The sequence below is a fragment of the Vombatus ursinus genome, unplaced genomic scaffold (genome assembly GCF_900497805.2).
Source record: "Vombatus ursinus unplaced genomic scaffold, bare-nosed wombat genome assembly UNPS02005197.1, whole genome shotgun sequence".
In the NCBI taxonomy this organism is placed as follows: Eukaryota; Metazoa; Chordata; class Mammalia; order Diprotodontia; family Vombatidae; genus Vombatus; species Vombatus ursinus.
The window spans coordinates 84,359-107,661 of record NW_020944975.1 but is presented as its reverse complement, the minus strand read 5'-3'; the positions used below and the strand labels follow the sequence as shown (position 1 = coordinate 107,661).

Sequence of the window (23,303 nt, the reverse complement as noted above, 5' to 3'; positions counted from 1 at the left end):
TTTCTGAGTATATACTGCCCTTATCCATTGAACCTTACATTGTAACAAAGTTTAAAAATATATTAAAAAACAATTCTGCAAAGCCAACCAGCCAACATATATGGTCTATTTCACAATGTCTGTAAAGAAGGGAGGTAAGTATGTTTCCTCAACTCTTCTCCAGGACTGAATCTGGTTATTACAAATTATCTATTTAAAGCAAGACATTTAGGGGATTGCTAGGGATTTGAGTCAGGGGTCCTATATTTAGTACTGTAGAGGAGCCTGGACAGGTCTTGGGAAACTCAACACCTCAGATTGCCAGGCTCACGTCCTGGCCCTGTTCGGCCAGATTATGGATATGGAGCCAGGGCTCACGCTGGGGTTGGTTACATGGGGAAGGCAGGAATGGGTCAGGGTGCTTATCAGGAGTCTCTCCTCCTCACAGAGGGAGTGATAGACATCAGATCCTGGACTTTGCTTTTCCACCTGCTCAGGCCCGTTTCTTCCAGCGGAGCAGGTCAAATTGGGATAGCCAGGAAAAATGGGGAGGGGGAAGGAGGAAGGGAGTTGTAAGGAGAAGAGGAGGGAAGAAGGAATAGATGTGAAAGGTAGGGGAGGAGAGAGATGGGCATCGATGGCTTACTTTAAGTTTCAACTAAAATCTTATCTCTTACTGGATCTCTTACTTTCTCAACTCCTTTTAATTTTAGTGTCTTCCTTCCGTTAAATATTTCCTATTCTTCTAGCATATGGCTTGTTTTGTATATATTTGTTTGCATGTTGTCTCCCCTATTAGATTGTAAGCTCTTGAGGGCAGGTACTGTCTTTTGCCTCTTTTTTGTATCCGAAGTGCTTAAACACAGTGCCTGGAATGTAGTGGACGCTTAATAAATGTTTATTATTGATTGATTTAGATAGAGACACAGAGGAAGAATCGGAAATTGACCCCAGAGACTTGGAGACAGGGGTAGGGACAGATGACCAGGCTCTCGCACTCTCTGCACAATTTGTAGGAAGAACCCGTGTATGAGCAGGGCTGGCAAGGGGTGGAGAGGGGAGGGGAATAATTAGAGCTGTCAGTGGGTTCACTTTTTGGGCTGGGGGGAGGGGTTTGGGGGTAGAATTGGCTTGAGCCTTTGCACACTGCAGAACGGGGGTACCCGGGTTCTATTGCCTAAGACTAGTCGCCATCACCAGGCGGGGCGACAACTTCTGCGCGTTCCTGCCTCCAGGGACCCTTGTCTTGGCGCCCCCCCACGCCACGCCCCCTCGGGCCCAGCCTCAGGCCACGCCCCTGCCTCAGAGCCCCACCCCCTCAGTCAGTCCCCGGGCCCTCTCCGAGAGGCGGCTGGCTGAACGTTCCATCTCAGAACTGGGGGTGTTGCAGCGGAGGCGGCGGCGGCGGCGGCAGTTGGAGCCGCCGAACCCGATGGCTGCGGTGGGGCCGAGGTCCGGCCCTAGTGCCGGCGCGGAGGCTCTGGCCCTGGCGGCCGAGCTGCACGGGGAAGCGACGTGCTCCATCTGCCTGGAGCTCTTCCAGGACCCCGTGTCCATCGAGTGCGGCCACAGCTTCTGTCGCTCCTGCATCGCCCGCTGCTGGGAGCGCCCGGGGATCCCGGTGTCGCCTGCCCCCCGCGCCCTGCCCTGCCCTCAGTGCCGGGAACCCGCCCGGCCCAGCCAGCTCCGCCCCAATCGCCAGCTGGCCGGGGTGGCCAGCCTGCTCCGCCGCTACAGCCTCTCCCCATCCGGGGACGGGGACGGGGAGGGCGCGGGGAGCCTGGTGTCCGGCTGCGTCCAGCACGGGGAGCCTCTGAAGCTCTACTGTCAGGATGACGGGCGGGCCATCTGCGTGGTGTGCGACCGCGCCCGGGAGCACCGCGCCCACGCCGTGCTGCCGCTGGACGAGGCGGTGCAGGAGGCCAAGGTGAGGGAGACCCCGCTGTGCGCGCCCCAGCCTTGGCATTGAGCGACTCCTCGCGGCTGCAGGCTTCCTGCTGCTCGGGCTCCGGGCTCCGTGGCCACCCCCCTCGCCCCTCGCCCCTCTTCTCGTCTTTGTTCCCGGCCCTTCACCCCCATCGACCCCCATTCCTGTCTCCCCTCTCCTCTCTTCCCTCTCCTTCCCGGTCTCCTCCTGAGTCTTGGAGTCGTACCCCCACTCCCCCCTCCCCCCGCTGACAATCCTACGTGGATTTTGCTTGGTTGTTTGCATGCTGTCTTCCCTATTAGATTGTTGTTTCCTTGAGAGCAGGAACTGTCTTCTGCCCTTCTTTATATCCCCAGGGCTTAGCATTTAGGAGGTGCTTAATGAATGCTTGCAGACTGATTATGCTCGGGATGCTTCTTGGTGGGCCCCCCTGCTATGGCAGTCGGACCCCCAGGACGAGTCCCCCATGGTTCATCCACTTCCTCCTCCTTCATCCCCAGTGTGTCATCTTCCTGTTTAAAGAGATGTGGACTTTGCCAAGCTGCCCCAGCCCTGGGTGGCGCAGGCTTGGGGAGAGGTGTGGGACAATCTCCTCTAAGCTGACAGAGCCAATAAGAGCCATACCCAGGGCTGAGGTAGGATCAGGCCCCTGTTGGGCGAAGTGAGAAACACAGAAATGCAGGCCGGTCCCCACACCTCCTGGTAAATGCTCCGTCACCCATGGAGCCATTCGTGCTGTTCTTTGTCACCCCGTCCTTTTAGTGATTACCTGTTAACAACCTCAATTAGATACATTCCTTCCTTCTTCCTCCCTTGGTTATGAGGGGGTCCTTGGAATATGCTAGGACTGGGAGGAGTTTGGACACCTCTCCTCCAGCCACTAGATGCCACAAGCTAGCTTTCCTTCCACAGATGGGTGGCAAGCTTCCTAGATAAGTCGGAGGAGTCACCTGTTAGAGAAAACCTTGCCTTCTTCAACTCTTATCGAGGGATAGTGCCCACCTAAATCCTCCTCACTGCTGTGGAGGCCTGTCCCTTCCTTTTCATGAGCAGAGCTGGGTGCATGTGGGACCTCTGTCTCTCAGCTTCTTCATAGGTAAAAGTAATAATACTTGCTGTAACCAACTTCACTGGGTTCCTGTGAAGTGAGTGCTTTGTACATCGTCAATAACAACTGTTATTATTTCAGAAGCATTGTGGTGTAGTGGCTAAATAATTGGGCTGGTAATCAGGGAAGAAGCTGAGTTCAGAAGCCTACCCCTAGTACCAGCTGAGTATTGATATAATGGCAAGTCGCTACTATGAGTCTGTTTCCTCCTTAGTAGAAAGAGATTATTAGGAATGGGTGATAGCTCAGAGGATTATTGTGAGGTTCTGAGGGGTTTGTGAACTTATTAACTTTTTTGGTAATTATTTTAATATAATTGATTTCCTTTCATTTAAAAACATTATGAGAAAGGGTCTCATTTACCAGACTTCCAAAAGGGTCCAGGACAACAAAAGAAAAAGGTTAAGGACCTCTGATGAAATGTATGTCAGTTCCATTACATACTTTTTAAAAGTGCTATATAAATTCATCACTGTTGCTCCTACCCCCATATTCTGATTGGGCCTTCCCAGCCAAACCTTAGCCTGGAGCAAAATACTCTCCCCACCTCCCACAATTGCATTTCACTAGTTCTTGTCTCAGGCTTCCTAATCTATACTCATGCTTTAAAAGAAGGTTAGCTCTTTCTCCTTCCTCCCCCAACTCCCATGCCTTCCCTCCCATTGCTGGAAGCTTGTGTATTTTAGCTGTGGTCTTTTGGAGACAACACCAAGTGAAAGTTACAGAGGCAAATAGAAGCTTGAAATCAGGAAAACCTTCTTAACAATTAAACTGCCCACATATAGAATAAACAACCTCGAGGGATGGTGGGTTCCACCCAATTGGAATTCTTCAAGCTGGTTGATCAGGGAAGGGAATTATTCCAGATGCTTTACAAATATTGTCTCGTTTGAGCCTCCCAACAACCTTGTCAGGCAATTGCTGTTACTTTCCCCGTTTTATAGTTGACAAAACTGAGGCAAACAGGTTAAGGGCCTTGACCAGGGTCACTCAGCCAGTAAGTGTCTAAAGGTCAGATTTTGAACTCAGATCTTCACTTTGCCACTTAGCTGCTCAGTCACTTGGTTGAGCCGATGGTCGGGTATACTGTAGTGGTTATTCATTTCTGGTATGAATTGCATTAGGTGGCTAGTGAGGTCCCTCCCAACCATGAGTTCTGTGATTCTGAATGTTTGCTCAGATGGAATAGGGGAAGGCTGGTGAGGGTGAAGTTGTTGCAGGCCTGTGGGGGAGATGTTTTTGGGCAGGGAGACCTTGCGCTGTTGTTCAAATCTTATCATAGTTATGGGTCGTCATTCTCACATAACCCTCCAGTTATTTTTGCTTTTTCCAGAGCAAAGCAGTGGAAAAGGTGAGATGTTCTAAATTTCCTTCTCTCCCAACCAAACTCATTGAATTCGTTTGTTGTTCCTCCCATCCAGGAGATGTTGGAGTCCCGGCTAGGTGCCCTGAAGAAGGAATTGGAGGAGTTTGAAGATTTTAAGTCCATGGAGGAGAAGGAGAGTCGGGAGCTGCTGGTGAGGAGGTGGAGGCTAGGGAGGTACCTTATATTAAACACCAGAGTCTGGGTACGCAGTTTGACTGCTGCACCACTTCCAAGTGGGTGTATGTGGAATAAGAACAGGTACAATTCTGGGTGAAAGAGGCAGAAATGTAAATGCAGGTTGTCCCAAAAGTCTTGGTGCAGTTTTAAATGATTAAAGCTCTTGGAACATCCAGTATAGACTTGAAGGATGGAGGGAGAGGGAGGTATATATCTATACAGAAGAATTCATATTAAAGGGTTAGAGTGTGTGTAGGACAGATGAATGTGTGTGTGTGTGTGTGTGTGTGTGTGTGTGTATTGTATGTGTGTCTGAAGTGGATATGGTCCATGCACATATGAAGTGCGTGCTCTCTCTCTCTCTCTCCTTTCTCTCCCTGCTTCTTCTTCTTCTCTACTCTCTATGCTTTCTACTCCCAGAGGCAGGCACATAAACCAGTAATAGGGAGATTGAGCAGAACAGGAGGTCAAGAATTCTGAGAACCCAGGCTGCTTTTTACTTTTAGACTTCTAAGATTCCAGAAAAGAGAATATGGGAGTCCCCCTGCTCATGATCTTTCTACTGATCTGTGATACCCAACCCTAATAACTTTCAAGCTTTTGCTGCTGGAGAAGTATATGTGTTTTTATCAGGTCAAAAACACCCCTTTGTCCTATCTTTGGTTTGTGATTGCTGTGATTTCAGTAAGGTGGGGAAGCTCCTGGCTTGAACTCTCCCTCCAACAAATCTTATAATTCCTGTGTAGCTTAAGGACATAAAGTTGTTTTTGGGCACTTGGAGTGACTCATCAATAATCACTCACCTTCTCAAATATTGAAAGTGTTCCTTATGATATTCTTGTAGTTCTAGTTAGTTGAGAGATAATCTAAGCTTCCTTCTGTTTCTAAAATATTATGCTTTGTATACTTGTCTTTGCAGAATCTCATTCTGAAGGATTCTATCTGATGTTTGTTTTATCTTGGGTTGAATGCTGTATACAACTTTTTTTCAACATTCTCTTCTCCACCTCCCCCATCTGTAATGCAGAACTAGTTAGCTATGTGGCTTTTTTGTTTAGTCATTTTTCAGTCATGTCCAACTCTTCATGACCCCATTTGAGGTTTTCTTGGAAAAGATACTGATACTGGTTTGCCATTTCCTTCTCCAGATCATTTACGGATGAGGTAACTGAGGCAAACAAGGTTAAGTGACTTATTCAGGGTCATACAACTAGCAGGTTGGATTTGAACTCAGGTCCTCCTAACTGCAGGCCCTGCTCTCTATCCGCTGTGCCACCTAGCTACCAATTATGGGGCTTTAATTAAATCAGTCCTTCCATTAATGCAGTTAATAGGAAGTAGACTTGAAAAGGTTTTAGTGGGGGATTAAGGAGAAAACTAAAGGAAGATAAAATCTTAAGCGGGGGAATTTGACATAGGCAGAGGATGTTAATATGCTTAACTCTGTAGGACCCTGCCTGTCTGACCCTTACCCCAAATACCTCTTTATCACTTCCTGCCTTTTGACACTTAAATGCATATACTCCATCTGCCCTAGGTTGGAAGTGGCCTCAGTTAGTCAGTCATTCAGTCTATAAGCTACGTATATCTGTTTTTCATTTGGTACTAAAGTAGAGTGATAATGGATAATCCCCTCAGTTTATCTATACCAGGCCCCCCCAATCTCTTCTTCATGCAGATCAACCAATCTGGCAAACAACCAGGAGCACTTCTTCCCTTTTTTGTTGAGAGGGACAAATATGAGTAAGAAAATTGGAACAGGCCCGTTCCAAAATATGGAAGAGTGGAATGTTAAAGAGTCTTCTCAACTGAGGCCTTTTCTGATTTTCCCTCTCTCCTCCCCACCCCATTCCAGTGGCTCTCCCCCTCCCCCACTCTTCCCACCCTTGTCCTTTATTTACTTATAGGAGTTGATTCCCTCGAGAGAAAGTAAGTTCCTTGAGGGAAGGGATGGTTTTCCTTTTCTGTCAGTATACCCCGAGCCTAGTACAATGCCTGACACGTGGTAGACTTTTAATAAAGGCTTGTTGACTTGATGAATGGATGAATGAATAAGAACCTATGGAATAGAACAGAGAGGGCAGTCAAGATTGTTTGTTTAGAAAAGATAGTAAATGTATGAGCATATGGAGATAATGACTGATTTTGTTGGGGCGGGGAATGGCAATTGGGGTTAAGTGACTTGCCCAGGGTCACACAGCTAGTGAATATCATGTGTCTGAGGCTGGATTTGAATTCAGATCCTCCTGATTACAGGGCCAGTGCTCTATCCACTGCGCCACCTAGCTGCCCCTTAATGATTGATTTTTTTTTTTTTTTAAATTACCTTAGTCTATAGTCTCAAGTGAGTGCTACTTTCTTCGAAGTTGTCGAGTTGGGAGAACATACAATTTATTCTAATGATACTTCCATGGCTCCAAAACTCCTCTATTGGAAATTCTGTAGAAGAATATACTACAGGTTCTAGAATATTTTCAGTAGTTGCAAATCTTCCTAATTTTAATTTGGGTTTGATTTTTGGAAACAGCCAAAGATCATCATGGACAATTCCAGCCAGTAAGGTAAGTGACCAAATTGGATGACATTTTTTTGTCACCTTGGTCTAGTAGAAAGAGTCAGCCCGTTTCATCTGAGTCCTAGCTATATAACTTTGGGTAAGATGGTTGGTGGGTCTCTGAGTCTAAGCTTCCTTATCTATTAAATGGGGAAAATACCTACCTGTCCTATCCCATTGGGTTCTAGAGAGGATTAAAAAGAGATTCTTTGTGTGAAGGCACTGTATGATTATAACTATAAAATAATATGTAAATATAAGTTGCTATTATTGCAAAAGGAAATTTTGTTTGTGGTTTTGTGAAGGTTTGTGAAGCCTTTTTTGTTCACAACAATCCTGTGCATTAGATTAAATGCTTTCCTCACAACAATCTTGGTAGGTAGGGGTAGGTAGGGATTGCGCAAGTATTGTGCAAGATTGTGCAAGGAAACTGGGACTCTGAGGAATTAAGTCAGTTGTATGTGCCCAAATTAGAAACAGGATTCAAACCCAGGTCTCCTGACTCTAGAGATCTGACCACATTGCCTCTCTAGATTTGTTATTTTTGTTGTTCAATTTTTTTGGGGGGGTTCATTTCCAGTTCTTTGTGTTTTCTTGGTAAAGATACTAGAATGATTTGCCATTTCCTTTTCTGGGGGGGGGTCATTTCCAATTCTTTGTGTTTTCTTGGTAGAGATACTAGAATGATTTGCCATTTCCTTTTCTAGCTCATTTTATGGATGAGGAAACTGAGGCAAACAGGGTTTTTTGACTTGCCCAAGGTCACATAGCTGGGAAGTATGTGAGGCTAGCTTTGAACTCTTCTTCCTCTTTTTTTTTTTTTTGCCAGCTTTTTTTTTTTTTTTTTTTGTGAAGCAATTGGGGTTAAGTCACTTGCCCAGGGTCACACAGCTAGTGTCTTTGTTAAGTGTCTGAGGTTGGATTTGAACTCAGGTCCTCCTGACTCCAAGGCCAGAGCTCTATCCACTGTACCACCTAGCTGCCTTGCAGGTTTGAACTCATGAACATGACTTTCTGACTTTAAGCCTGGCACTCTATCCACTGTGCCAGCTAACTGCCTGTAAACCAGTGAATGTTGTTCAGTTGTTTTTCAGTTGTGTCTGATTCTTCATGACCCTATAATAATTTTCTTGGTAAAGATAATGGAGTGGTTTGCACTGTATCCACCATGCAAAATCAAATAGAAACAGATCGCAGAAGGCCTCATGTTGACATAGAAAACCACAAATTGACATTATTTATGCTATGCTATATTTTTATTTATTTTGTTAAATATTTCCCAATTACGTTTTAATCTGATTTTGTGGATGAGTTTTGCAATACCTGCATGGGAGTTAGATACATCAACTCCAGATATATCTAACAAAAAATAAGACTGGATTTTTTTTTAGTATGTTTTCTAAACTTGCTTTTAAAGACAAGCAGCTCTAGAAGAGGAGTCCTGAAAAAAGATTTTGAATAATAGTAGCGTAGTTGGAGTAAGCATGTAATTCCAAAGGGTAGATGATCACTTTAAAGCACCATACTCATTTAGATATAACATGAGGAGTTGGACAATAGTAAGTCCGGATACATTTCCCAGCATGCTTGTGTAATAGACAAAGGGCTGTCTGAACAAAGCTTTATTTCCATGAGGGACAGAGGGTTATTTTGTTATGGGGAAGAAACAGGGAACCTGGGAGGAGGAAGATGAAGCCTGGGAAAACCCAAGGATTTTCTTCTTTTTTTCGCAGTGTTAGGCCACAGAGCCTTGGGATATTATGTCCTAGTCAGAGGGCCTTGCATCTGCTGCCCAGCACAACACATTGAGAGTTATTAGCTTGCTGAAATCTAGGTTTCCTGATCCCATTATAGATGTATAAGTTTTGTTCTTGTTTTTTTTTTTTTTTTGAAACTGACAGGCTGTATAAGAAAGACTATTAGGATGATAGAGTAAAAGATCATTAGAATATGATTCTTTGAATATATAGTTTCATCTCACATAAAATGAATGGTGTGTGTATAGGAAGGAATTGGTTACCAAGAGGAAAGAATATGTTTGTATAGTAGATGAGAATGTGTATCTGAGAGTAAACAGGAGAAGATCAAGTTCAGTTATGTGATGTGAGATGTCTCTAACTCTATAGAGTTTCATATAGTATATGTAATTCTATAGTTACATATACTATATGTAGACTGGTATGTACGTGTGCCTATTCTGATATGTAGTTGAGAGTTGAGGGTGTGTGTTCTTTCTTTATGTACTGTACTTCCTTTATGTACTGTACAGTGTTAAGAGATCCATTTCTCTTACTTATTCCCACTCCCTTTCTCCTTGGGCAGAAGCAAGTGACTGTGGAGCGGGAGAAAGTGGGGGCTGAGTTCCAAGCACTGAGGGCCTTCCTGATGGAGCAGGAAAGCAGGTTGGTGGGGCGTCTGGAAGAGCTGGCCAGGGAGGTGACTCAAAGGCAAACTGAGAACCTGAACCAGCTTGGCAGTGAGATCTCCCTGCTGTCCAAACTCACCACTGAGATGGAAGAGACATCCCACAAACCTGACCTGGACTTCCTGCAGGTGAGCTGGGCCTGACTTGCTCAGAATTACAACCATTAGATTGTTTAAGACTAAACAATAGTGGGAAAATACCAGTGCAATGCTCTAAGTTTATCTTATCATCAAGGCTTCTTTTGGTTGAGATAGAGTAATAAGTAAGGTGATATTAGAGTAATAGGACATTAGAATCTGATTCTGTGATTTTATGAAGGATCATAGAATCCTGGAGTTGGAAAGGACCAGAAGAAATCAAGTCCTCCAACATAGGAGAATTTCTAAATGGTTTCCTTTCCTTAATTTAGCACTTAGTTGCATACTGTCTCTTTTGCTTTTGTTTCATAGATTTGGATTCAGAAAATCTGGGCTCTTAAGTCTCAACTCTGAGTCTAACCGTATGACCTCAGTCCTTTTCAACCTACCTATTTTTAAGGAAAGTGAGACTTAGAGATCTTTAGGAGCAAGAGTTGTCTCCCCAGTCTAGTTGTAAGCTCCTTGAGGGCAGAGACTACTGTGCTTTTCAATTTCATTTTATATTAGCACCTAGCACTGTACTAACAACGATGGTGCATTATTATATGTTGGTTGATTAAACCATCTAGCACAGATGGCTGATTGTTCTTTTCTCCAAGATCATCAGTTATAGAGACTTAGTTTTATTCCCTAGCTAAAAGAGATGTTTCATAGATTTGAGCTAGAAGGGAACTCAGGCATCCCTATGTTACAGATGAGGAAACTGAGGCCCAAAGAAGAGAAATGACTTGCCCAAAGTCATACAGGTAGCAAGTAGCAGGACCAAGATTGAAACCTTAGTTCTCTGGTTCTAAATCCTAAACTCTTATCATGGTACCCTTTTGTCTCTTTGGTCTTGGTTTAAGAAACATCATAGGTTTCCTGTAATCTCATCCTACCCACCCCCTATCCCCCCACCAAAAAAAATTCTCTAACCATGTATGTAACAAATAGCATTAAAGAGTAAGGAATTTGTGGCTGGGGTTGTTGGAAAGCTGGAAGGCTACATATTCTTCCTGTAGCTTCCTGTAGTCTCTATTCAATTGATTGAGAATTTGTTATAAACAAAGCTCTGTGCTAGCATTTATTAAGCTTCTACTGTGTGCCAGGCACAGCAATAAATGCTGAGAATACAAAGCAAGGCAAAAGAACTGTCCCTGCTCTCAAGGAGCTTATAGTCTAATGGAGGAGACAGTATGCAAACAATTATGTCCAAACAAGACATATATCCAGGATAAATTGCAGGTGATCAATATAAATTGGAGGCAATCAATAGAGCAAAGGAACTAGCATGAAGGGGGTTCAGCAAAGGTTTCTTGTGGTGATACAGAAATACAAAGATGTTTAAGACGTGGTACAGGACTGGAGTTGTTTGTACAACCCAGTTGTGGATAGAAACCTTAAACATTAAAACAAAGTAAGATAGTAATACAAGGTGGTGGGCAACTAAGTACCAAATGTGTGATAAAAAGTTCTATAGGAATTCAGAGGAGGAAGGGTATTCATGGGAAACATTATACAGGAAGTACGACTTGAATTGGGCTTTAAAGAGTAGATAGGATTCAGATAGGAAAAGAGTGGAAGGAAATGTCACGTTATGAAGAGAAGGAGATCCCAGGGCAACAAATTTGGCCTGTATTAGGGCCCAGAAACCTGGGAGAGAAAACTTTTCTCTTTGAAGTAGGGGAAAATGAGATCTCCTAAGGGGATGGTTTTCAAGTCTTAGAAAATCAGAGAGAAAGGGGAAATGACCATGGTTTCTTTGTTTGAAGCCTAAACTGATTTTTCTTTCTTTATCTGGAGAATGAGGCATGTTCAATGTTGATTATTTTCTTCATTATTTTTGTTTAGGAGTTCAAGAACACGTTAGGCAGGTAAGTAAACTGTAACTCTTTGCATTTTTAAAAACCCTTCTCTGATTATCCTTTCTCTTCATATTCACCATTGTGGGGAGGAAAAACCAGATGACCTCCCCCAAGGAAAGTTGATGCCAAGCCATGGTTGCAGAGGGTTCTGGAGCCATGGTTCTCTTCTCTACCAACAAGCTCTTAACAGTGTAGGTTCCCTCCTCTCCCAGGACTCCAGGCATATGCTCTGTGGTTCCCCAGGGAGTCCTCCCTAGGTTGCCTGTATAAGTGGAAGGAATGGAACTAAGAAGGGTTACTTAGTCAAGGCTTGCTGGAGGTGGGTCCCACATTAAACCCTGTTTACAAGAAATGGACATCAAGTCAGGGAGGGATAGAGAGAGTCTATCTTAGAGGTTCCTGCAGACTAAAAGGCAAGAACCATGCTAGGAAGTTCTGTGGTATCCCCTTTCTCATTACCAGGTAGTCTCATGGCTCCATTTCCCAGAGACCAAAAGGGAAAAAAGACCAGGGAAAGGGAGGTAGTTGGTGCCAATGACATCCTCTTTCTTTTTCCTCCAAGGTGTGACAATGTGCCTGGCCCCAAACCAGCCTCAGTCTCTTCTGAAATGAAGAGTAAAGTTTGGAATATTTCACTCAAGACCTTTGTTTTGAAGGGACTGCTAAAGAAGTTCAAAGGTGATGGGTTTTGTTGGGGATGGGTAGCTGGGAGGGTTTGAATACAGATACTGTGTATAGGAGAGCAAAAGCTAAAAATGTGTCTAATGAGGTTCATGCAGGAGGGTCAAGAGACACTATAGGTCCAGCTTTATCAGCTGATTAATCCAAAAGCATTCATTAAATGCCTGCTGTGTGACAGGCACTGTGCTTAGGTTCTGAATGTCTTATCTTGGTGGAGCTGGTGGGGGAAAGGTGAGAGGGCAGTGCAAAAAAGAGAAGGGATAAGCAGCAACAGGGTCATCCTATAAGGGTGTCTTATCTGTCTTGTCAGAGGCTGTTCCATTATTTATTCTGAAGAAAGAATACGTATACAGGGAAGACTTTGAGTGGGTTGCAGGCACTGGAATAAGGCAGGATGGGGAGCCAGGTGGCATTTTAAACTCCTTGAGGGACCTGCAAATAGGTTACAAAGTAGATAGAGCGCTGGGCTTAGAGACAGGAAGACCCGAGTTCAAATGTGGATTCAGATTTTTATTAGCTCCGTGACTATGGGCAAGTCACTTAATTCCTTTTTGTAAAATGAGGATAATAATATAACCCCCCTTCCAAGTAAAATGCTTAGCACAGTGCCTGGCACATAGTAGAAGTCTATAAATGCTTGTTTTCTTCCTTCCTTCCCAGTCCTGCCTAGCCCAGTGCCTGGTCTTATAGTAGATTTAATACAATTTTGCTTGAATGAATGATGTCTTGATAACTCAACTAGAACATTCATTCTTGCTGTTTGTGTTCCTCCTCCTTTCAGAGGATCTTCGGGGAGAACTGGAAAAAGAGGAGAAAGGTAAATGTTGTTAGCAGTAAAGATGTAAAACAAAGCAATTCTCCCCATCTCTGTAAATCTATCTCCCAGTCTCTGTCTCTCTCTCTGGCATCACCAGCTACCCTAGAGGGAGGCAGTGTGTGCTATAGGGCAGAGAGCCCCAGACCAGGAGTTAGGAGACCTGGTATGTCATCCTGGCTCCGCCTCTAATTAGCTGAGTGACCATGGGCAAGTGACTTCCCCTTTCCTGGGGCCTCCGTCTTCTCTGTAAAATGAGACTGGACCTAAGGTCCTTTGCAGCTCTGACATTCTATTGCTTTTGTCTTTTTTTTTTTTGTGTGGGTTGTATGGGTCTTTTCCTATAGATGTGTCTCTTCTTTTCTCTGCCTTTTCCATTATGCAGGTGGGACTACCCCAGAGGGCAATGGGGCATGTGCTCAGTGGCCTGTGGGGTAACCTGTACCATTGGCACTTCTCCCAGGGGGAGGGAGCAACACTATGGCCTGGGTCTCTGGATACTTTACTTTGGGGAGGTCTGTCAGTCTACAACATGTACTGACCCTGCTGTGCCTCTTTCCCCCCCATTCCCGCCCGCCCTGTACAGATAGATCCCTGTACCAGGCACATTGGGGGGGAGAGACAGAAGAAAGGAAGAAACATGGTCCCTGCCCTTGGAGAGCTCCTGGTATGATGGGGGATACAGGGCATACACTTAACACTGGATTTTTTTTTTTAACGTAGAACACAGTGCAAATGATCAGAGTGAGATCTGAATGTACGCAGGATAAAAAGAATGATCAGGGTCTGGTGGGATGTAGGAATCCTGGAAGGCTTCCTAATGGAAAAGGGATTTTTTTTTTTGAGTCAGGTTTAGCAAGAGAAGAGAGAGATACAGCTTGTCTGAGAGGAGGGGGGATATCCCACCTAGAGTTAGGGAGCTATACCCAATGATGCCTTTCTCTGCCTTTGTCTTTTCCTCTTTTCCTCCTCCCCCAAAGTGGAATTGACATTGGATCCTGACACAGCCAACCCCCGCCTCATCCTCTCCCTGGATCTCAAGAGTGTCCGCCTGGGCCCACGACCCCAAGATCTGCCTCCTAATCCCCGACGCTTTGACACGAATACTCGAGTGTTGGCCTCGCGTGGATTTTCTTCTGGCCGTCACCACTGGGAGGTGGAAGTGGGCTCGGCTGATGGCTGGGCCTTCGGAGTGGCCCGGGAGAGTGTCCGGCGTAAGGGCCTCACCCCCTTCACTCCCGAAGAGGGCGTCTGGGCCCTTCAGCTCAACGGTGGGCAGTACTGGGCCGTGACATCTCCTGAGCGCACCTCACTGAGCCCCGGGGGGCGGCTGGCCCGGGTCCGGGTCGCTCTGGATTTAGAGGCTGGTGCAGTGTCTTTCTATGCCGCTGAGGACATGCGGCACATCTACACCTTCCGAGTAGCCTTCCGAGAGCGAGTCTTTCCTCTCTTCTCTGTCTGCTCTACTGGGACATACTTGCGGATCTGGCCATGAGATGGGGTCAGAGATGATGGGCCGCTAAGAGGATGGGGCTGATTCAGGCCTCTGGGGTACTGGGAGCTGCAGGATGTTGATCCTGCATAGGTCTTTCCCCCTAACCCTGGCTTTCCACCTGGCCAGACCTAACTTTGTTTTATCTGAGAGATGGGATACAAGCAACAAGTTAATGTTGTATGTATAGGCCTCTCCCAAATCCTGGCTTCTTGTTTGCCATGTGCTGGCTTTATCCCTTCTCCAGCCTCTTGCTGGGGCTTATTACAAGGAAAGCAGCCAGATTATCTCCTACAGATTGTCACCCTTTCCCCTCCTCGTTCTGGGCTACCTTTTCACCAAAACTTATCTGTGGACTTAACCTTGAGGCCTGTGAATTCTAGGGACTTTGGCCAACCCTCCCTTTGATGTTTTTTCGGCAGGTGGCAACAACTGTGGCCAAGTAGCAAGTTTAGGCTGTCCATATCTGCCTGGCTCCTTGTTCCTGGTCTCACTTCAGCTCTAGATCTTAAAACTGCTCAGTGTCTCCTTTCTCTGGCTGTTGATACTGGCTTTTGCCTCAGCTTTCTTCTGCATCTTCATTTTCCCCAGGACTTTAGGAGGTGTTGGGCAGAGGTGGTAAGAAGTGGAAGGGGGACTAGCAAAATTCCCCTTTCCTCGGGGGCCGGTTTCTCCAGCTCTCTGTGGGTTCCTGCTTACTTGAATCTCAGTCCCGAGCTATCCCAGCTGAGGAGGAAGGCAGCTCTGGGGCTGGGGCAGGAGATTTTATTTTCTCTGCTTTGCACTTTTGTCAGGCTGTAGCCAAGAGGATCAGAAGTGGACTCAAAGCTGAGTGGACTTGGCTGCGCGTCTTTGGACTCGTCAGTTTTCCTGGCTACAGCTGATGTCTGGAATCAGGAAAGAGTTCTGTTTCCAAGATGTCAGTCTGCCCAGACTAGAATTAGACCATTGCCCATGTGTGTGACCATGTAGCCGCTCAAGGGAATAAATGCCAGCACACTTTTGGGAATTCACACTCACACTGCCCTATAACCTTCCTTCCCCTCCCCCACCCCGACCATATAAAGACTATAAAGGTAGACCTTACCCCTAAATACACAGGCAAATCCACACTTAGACCTTCATAACCAGTCACATTAGCGTACAAACCCACAGGCACCAATGCACTCATAACAACCGATATTCAGGTACTTCCTGCCACAAATATATATTCCCACTGTTTTACCAAATGATGTAAATACACTTGCAACACCTTTCCAAGAAGCACACCTAGAGAGTATGTCATACACACATAGATGTACTGTCTAGATCTTGAATCACTGGGTTCTAGGTTCTCCTTCATGATTTCCATGGCCTCTTTGCCAGGACGGTGCCTCAGTTTCCCTAATTGGTGATACTTCCTGCTCTTGGCGACCCGTGCTGCAGAGACAGGGGAGCAGAACAAGAAGGGAGGAGGAGTGGCTTTCCGTGATCAGCTTTCCTTTGGAGGGTCAGAAATACAGAATATGAGTTCACATTGTTACTTGGTTTCTTGGCGGGGTGAGGTGGGTGGGAAGGGGACTGTGTCATTCAGAGGTGTCTGTGAGTCCGTGTGTGATTGTATCTATGGATCATTTTTCTATTCTGAGTGGTGAGTCTGTGTGTGGACCTGTCCATTACTTAGTGGATCTGGATACTGGTGTATGTGGGTGTGTGAAGGGAGTACACATTTGTTGTAGTCTCCCATTATGTGAATGTGGGTGTACTTGTGTGTATTTGTGCTGTAAGTACCAATATGAGCTCGCCCCTTTGGGGCTATGTGTTAATGGAGGAGGGTTTTTGAATGTTCCGTTGAGGTGTCTGAGTTCTTGATTGTGCATATAGATAATGTTTGCATGTGAGTATGATATCATTCAGTGAATGTATGTCTCTGTAGCAGGAGTGAATACTTATTTGACTAGTAGCTGCTCTGGGTAGGGAGAAAGGAAAAGTTTGGCATAGACTCTAGACCCTAGAGCAGGAGTTCTCAACTTAGGATATGTGAACTTGTGTTTTAAAAAAAATTTTTTTTGGTTAACTATTTCAATATAATGGTTTCCTTCGTCACCCTATTTTATCTTTTTGATTGACAACATTATTCTGAGAAGGGGTCTTTCCATAGGTATCCCCAGACTGTCAAGAGAAGCCCATGACACAAAAAAGTTAAGAACCCTTGACCCAGAGGAAGGCTATATGCAAAATAGTTACTTGTGATGTCATCAGTCTTCTGTCTGATTCTGTGAGTGGCTCTCTCTGCTCTCCCATTCTCAGGACTTGAGGTTCCTTCCCTCACTCTCCATGCTCAAATGATGGACCCTATTAAGTGGCAGAGGTGAGTTGGGTAGTTGTGGGAATAGGAGGGTCTGTCCCATTTCCCGGGGCAGGGCAACACCACCTGTGAAGGCAGCAGTAGAGTAGAGCTCTGAGAAACCAGGCTTGAGGTAAGGCCAGCTACTCACACTGACTTGGAAACTCCCAGTCTTCATCCTCCCCCAGAATCCAGGAATCCTGCCATTGAGCTGATAGTAGTCGCCTTAACTTAAAGGCATTTTCTTCTTCCCTTCCTTCTGGACATAGACATCTGTCCAAAAGCTCCTTTGTCCCTTTAGGGATCCATGTGTCTCAATCTTTCAGTTTCTGGGAACTGGAGCTAACTCTGATTTGCATACAGAGTGGTAAGAGGTCCACAGTGCCCAACACAGTATCTTGCAGGTAGATGCCCATACAGACATTTACTGAAAAGTGAATTTCCACATGTATAATAACCAGAATTTCTTTGTCACTTAAAGGTTAGCAAAGTGCTATACAAATAAATATTATCTCATTTGATCTCAGCAACCCTGGGAGGTAGTGGCTATTATTATCTCCATTGTATAGATGATGAAATTGAGGAATGAGGTTAAATGAGTTGTCTGAGGTAGGATTTCAACTCCTGTGTCTTGTGTCCAGGTGCAGGCTACTTAACTGCAACATTGGATCGCTAAGAATTGACTACTTTGAATGTAGTGGAGAGATCACTAGATTTATAGTTAGAGGACCTGAGTCCAGATCCCAGCTCTTTCACTTGCTATGCATGAATCAACAATCACTGGTAGGCATTGGGAATGCAGATAGAAAATTAAAAATCTCCAATGAGCCTTTATTCTATTGAGGGAGGCAACAAGTACATTACATAAGTAAGATGATACAAAATAAATACAAGGCAATTTTTTGGAACAGGCACAAGCATCTAGGGAGATCAGGCAAGGCTGTTCACATAGAGCTGAGCTCTTGAAAGAAATGGCTGCTGTCATGCGGAAGTGCATTCTAGGCACAGGGAGACAGCCTATGCAAAGGCACTGAGGTGGGAGATTGTGAGGAGCGGCTTGACTCTATGTGTGAAGGGGGAAAATGTAATAAGACCGGAAAGGGAGGTTGGAGTCAGATTCTGAAGGGTTTTAAATGCCAAATAGGAGTTTGTGTTCCATCCCAGAGGTATCAGGATACTCTTGGAGTTTTACTGCGTCACCTGTGTGACCTGGGGAAGATAATTTCACTCTCTGGGCCTCATTTATCTGTAGAATGAGGGGTTTGCCCTAACCTAAATGATCTCCAATCTCCATCACCTTCACTGCTCTAAATCTGTGTTCATATGATTCTAATTAGGGAGGTAATCTGGAGGAGATAAAGTGTTAGGAAACCTGAATAAACGTGGTGAAATGTTTTGTCATTCTTTGGTGATAGGGTATTTCAGCCAACAGATATAACCTAGCAAAAAGCCCAGAGGCAAGAAAAGCATATTTAATAAAAGGACTATTGACTCAATTTATCTAAGAGGAGGAGAGGTTCTAAGAGATTAAGAAAGTCAAGTAATTTGTAGAGAGCCCAGTGAAAGTTTTAAGACCAGATTTTGGTAAACACCCAAGGAGGGGGATGGTATCGTCAGAACAGTAATAAGGGAAGAAAACTTAGTAATAATGGAGGTCAACTGGAAAGAGAGGATGAAACAAAGAGGGGTAGTCTGGTTAAGGAAATACCAGTATATTATGTGAAAAATGACTAGATTAAGGTTGTGGTTGAAAGGTGAAACGTAAGATTTTAGAGTTATTTATGCCCTTATCGTCTGTCTTAGGGTATTGCAATCCTGATTACAAACCTAATCCAACCTTAATACAGCTGCTAAATTGATATTCTTGAAAAAATTAAAAATTAGTCAAATCTACCAAGATATCCTTGATATGTGCATAGATTCAATTACAAAATACTCCTTATAGGAATAAAGAGCTACTTAAATACTGGAAGAATACACAGTACACATAGTTGAGCTGGACCAGTATAAAAATTCAAACAGAACCAAAGTTAATATACAGATTTAATGTTATGCCAAAGTACCAATTGAGATATTTTTCAGGGATAGATAACATAATCCATTTGGAAGAACAAAATATCTGCATCATCAAAAAAATTGATGAAAAAAAGGTAGGAATGAACATAAAACAGCTTTGTCATGCCTTTAAACATAGCACAGAGCAACAGTCATCATTAAAACCATTAAAACTAGTTTAAAAAATGGAAAAGTCAGCAGAACATATTAAACAAGGAAGAGGCAAAAACATTAAACCCAATGTTCAGTAAACCTAAAAACAGAAATTACTTAGGAAAGACCTTGTTTGATATGAACACCTAGGAAAAATGGCAAGTAGTCTCATAGAAATTAGGTTTAAATGAACGTATCATTTTCTATAATAAATTCAAAGTGGATATGTGATCTGAATATTAAAGATCATACCATAAAAAATAGAAGAAATAGATCATATACTTTTCAGTTTTGGGTAAGGAATAAATGATTAAGCAACTGAGGGATAAAAGAATTTTGATTACATGAAATTGAAAAACTTTTGCACCAACTAGGATAAGAGAAGTAATCTTTGTCTCAAATATCTCCGACAAGGGTTTCTTGTTTAAGATATGTGGACTAACAGAACTACGAATTAACAGAAATAAAGGCCCCAAACTATTTTCTAATTAAGAATTGCAAACTATTAACAACCATATGGAAGGATGCTCTAAAATACTAATAGGAGAAATACAAATTTAAACACTCTGAAAATAGCAAAGATTATAAATGATGGAAATAATGTTGGAGAAGTGAGAACATGAATCTTAATGCGTTATTGGTGGAGCTGTGGATTGGTACAACCCGTTCTGGAAATGTCTATACCCTTTGGTCCAGAAATTCCACTGCTAGGCATATACTCCAGAGAGGTCATTGAGAAAAAGATTCCACATATGCTAAAATATTTAAAAGCCGCTCTTTTGGTCACAAAGAACTGAAAACAAAAGTAGATGCCCATCTGTTGTGGAATGGCTAAACAAATTGTGATACCTGAATGTAATGGAATATTAATGTGCTGTAAGATACAATGAACATGGTGAATACAGAGAAGCATATGAAGACATTGATTCAAAGATGAATTGGTTGACTTGGGTGTTTAGGAGGATGGACTCTAGTCAAAAAAGTCACCATTTTGTGCTGGCCGTATATAAAAAGAGAGTATATAGACCTGCTTAGGACCTTTTAGGCTTTTTACAACTTTTCCCTTTCAACTTCTGGAATGCTGCCAGATAGGAGAGAGGAGGAATTTCTCATTCTTTCCTCTCCTCCCCACCTTCTCCTGGCAGTTAAAGGCCTCCTTAGGGCAGAAGCCCAATGTGTTTATCCAAGTTAGCCTGGAAAGAAAGAGTTCCTTTTTTTTCCCCGTTCTGAGTATAAGTCCAAGACTCGAGAGTAAATGTCCCAGACCAAGAGATGACAACAGTCATGCTACCAGGTTGAGTATTCTGGACAAGTATATAAGCCTACACATAAGCCATACACATGGCCACAGAAGAGTATGTCCATGGACAACATCATTCCTGAGCTACATCCTAATTAGAGGAGGGAAGATTTCTAGGCAGCATGTAGCTAGAATGTTGCCTCCTAGCCAGAGAAGGAAGGAAGGTTTCTTGGGTATTACTAGCCTTGAAGAGGGGTAGGCATTAAAAAACCAAAACCAAAACAAAACAAAACAAAACACCTTCCTGTCCTCCAGGAGCTATAATCTATGGGGGGAGAGGGAGAGAAGATATGGTTGATGTGTTAGTTGGTTTAGCTGAACTGTTATTTTTTTAAGTCTGTTATAAGGGATGATAAGATGGGTAGAGGAAAGTATTAGGTCAAAACAATATATATCAATAATTTTTTAAAAAGTTGATTTTTACTGATCTTTTATTTTTGCCTTACAAAGATTTCCCTGTATCCATCTCCTCCCAGAGAGCCATCATTTATGACAGAGATTTTTTTTTAAAGAAAAGAGAAAGAATAAGAAAAATTCAACACAACTGATCAACAAATGAAAGAAAAATGATTAAATGCTGTGTTCCACACTGTGTATATTTTTTGTCACAGTGTCTGACATAGTAGTGACATGCTTTATAAGTGCTTGTTGAATGAAATTTACTTGAAAAGTTGTGACCTGCTCTTGCTCATGACCAGTAGTTACAAGACTTGTACTCAGGTTTTCCTGTCTCCAAGGTTGACTCTCTATCCACAGCAAGAGATAAAACATGTGTAAGGGACTCATAGCTCAGCTGATTCTAGAGCTAGAAGGCCCAGAATATAATTACATGGTGATAATGAGGAGTAAACTGAAAGTAAAGGGGCTTTTATAACTCAATCCCTTTATGAGATATGAAATCTTTCTGATTGCGTCAAGAAATGAGTAAGGATTGACAGATAAATTATCCATGCACCATTGTATCTTGAATGAATTTCAGAATTGGAGAACTGGAAGCAGTTGTGGTTGAGATCTTTAGGGGGAGTATTCCATACTCTCTATCCAACATGTTAACTTTGAATCAGAACTAGTTTTATCAGTAGAGAAAGAGTACATCCAGCCAGGAGCAGAGACCCACATTCCATATAGATTCAGAGAAAGACTCAAGACATTCAGATAGCCAGACTCAAGAAGAGGATACTCCCAGAGTCCAATTGAGCAGCCAGCCCAGCAGAGACTGTGCACCCAAGGAGCAACTTTGAAAGGTTTGCATAAGGAGAGAAAAGGCTACTAGGCCTGAAACAACAAGACTTGGGAGGTGCCTTTTGCCATTGCTATGTCCTACACTGGTGCCTCGCTATCATTATACCTTAGGTCTTTGCCCATTTTCCTCACTGATGTTGTGTGTATTTGTGGGGGAGTTCTCCCCAGTTTTATGTGAGGAATGTTTTACAACAATTGTTCTTGATATGTACCATCTTAATAAAGGCCTTTACTAAGAGCAAATTGCATTGACTACTGTCTTTATTTTAAAATAATTTTTATCCTGAACTTAAGATACTTCCTGTAAAAAAAGAGCATTTCTACACATACAGTAGAACACAAAAAGAGGATTCTATATGAAACCAGGAATCTCTATTTTATACCATTTGCTTTTTTTTTTTAAAGTGTTTAATAAATTCTACATGTTACTTTCAAAACTGACCTGCCTGTCCATGCTTCCTTCTGGGTTTCCTTGTTCTTTGTTCACTTAAAAATGCTAAAATGTCTCTTTTTTTTTTTCCCTCATCATAATTGCTAATGCTACTCCCTTAACCTTGACCTTCCAAATTAAAAACCAAGAATTAAAAGAAGTCCTTGTAGCAAATTAACAGAGCCAAACAAAATGGATCCACATAGTGACCATGCCCCACAGTGTGTATGTCTCTGCACCTTGTGATCATCATTTCTGTGTCAGGAGGTGGGTAACGTGCTTCACCATTGGTTCTCTTATGGCATGGATGGTCATTGTTTTGATTGAAGTTCTTAACTCTTTCCAAGTTGTTTTTCTTTACAATATTGCTTTCTTTGTATAATCCTAGTTCTGACTACTGCAGGATTCCCTGTAATCATTTTTAGTCATTTGTAAAGACATAACAGTATTCTGTTATATTAATATGCCACAGTTTGTTCAACCAATCTCCAGTTGTCTTAAGAGGCAATGTAAAATACCCCATTAGATTCTAGTTTTTTGCTTCTCCATTTTAATTCCACATTCTTCATCAGCAAGTGTTTTTTTTTTTTTCCACTTGTGACTATTCCCTTTCCTATAATATCCTCTCAACACCAAGTTGGTTGCTGCCTACACTCTTCTGGGCTTCATGCAGGCCCCTGCGTTGGGGACCACCCTGGGCCATTTTCAGAGGAGCTCTACCAGTTTTATTGCTTCAGGACACAGAATATTTTTTTTTAAATTTATTTTAATTATTTAATTTTTTTTTTTTTTGCGAGGCAATGGGGTGAAGTGACTTGCCCAGGGTCACACAGCTAAGTAAGTGTCAAGTGTCTGAATTTAGATTTGAACTCAGGTCTTCCTGAATCCAGGGCTGGTGTTCTATCCACTGCACCATCTAGCTGCGACCCTGCCCCCCTCCTCCCCACTCCGGACACAGAATCTTGCACACTACAAGTGTCTCTGGTTGTGTTGGAATGCTACCCTATGCTGGTGCTGGCTTTATGGGATGGCCTCTTTTTCCTATTGCTTGTGGACTTCTGGCTGACTTTTGTGCAGTTTTGAGGTAGAAGTCACTTTCTATAGTTTCTCATTGTATTTCTGAATAATTATTTAGGTCTGGTCTGAACTTTTTCGAGTTTTGTTGGTGTGGGTATGTGGAAGCTGGGAGGTCTGCAGCCATCTTGGTAGGAAGTCTTTAGCAGCAGTCTTAATGGGATGCACACTGGTGGGCAGACCCTAGAACTTGAGGGAGAAGCCACCCTCTAAAGAGGA

General features: G+C 43.4%; 1 protein-coding gene across 2 annotated transcripts; it reads left to right on the top strand.

The window, feature by feature from the left end:
• Positions 1-1,411: 1,411 nt before the first annotated feature.
• TRIM7 (tripartite motif containing 7) lies at positions 1,412-21,823 on the top strand. Of its 2 annotated transcripts, XM_027843843.1 has the most exons (8): positions 1,412-1,906; positions 4,436-4,531; positions 9,434-9,664; positions 11,504-11,526; positions 12,080-12,195; positions 12,980-13,015; positions 13,599-13,679; positions 13,993-21,823. In XM_027843843.1, exons 1-8 carry the CDS (start codon positions 1,412-1,414, stop codon positions 14,505-14,507), a joined length of 1,593 nt encoding a protein of 530 aa, XP_027699644.1. In that variant the 3' UTR covers positions 14,508-21,823. The 2 variants fall into 2 exon arrangements, with proteins under 2 accessions (XP_027699644.1, XP_027699652.1); XM_027843851.1 differs by lacking the exon at positions 13,599-13,679.
• Positions 21,824-23,303: the final 1,480 nt, after the last annotated feature.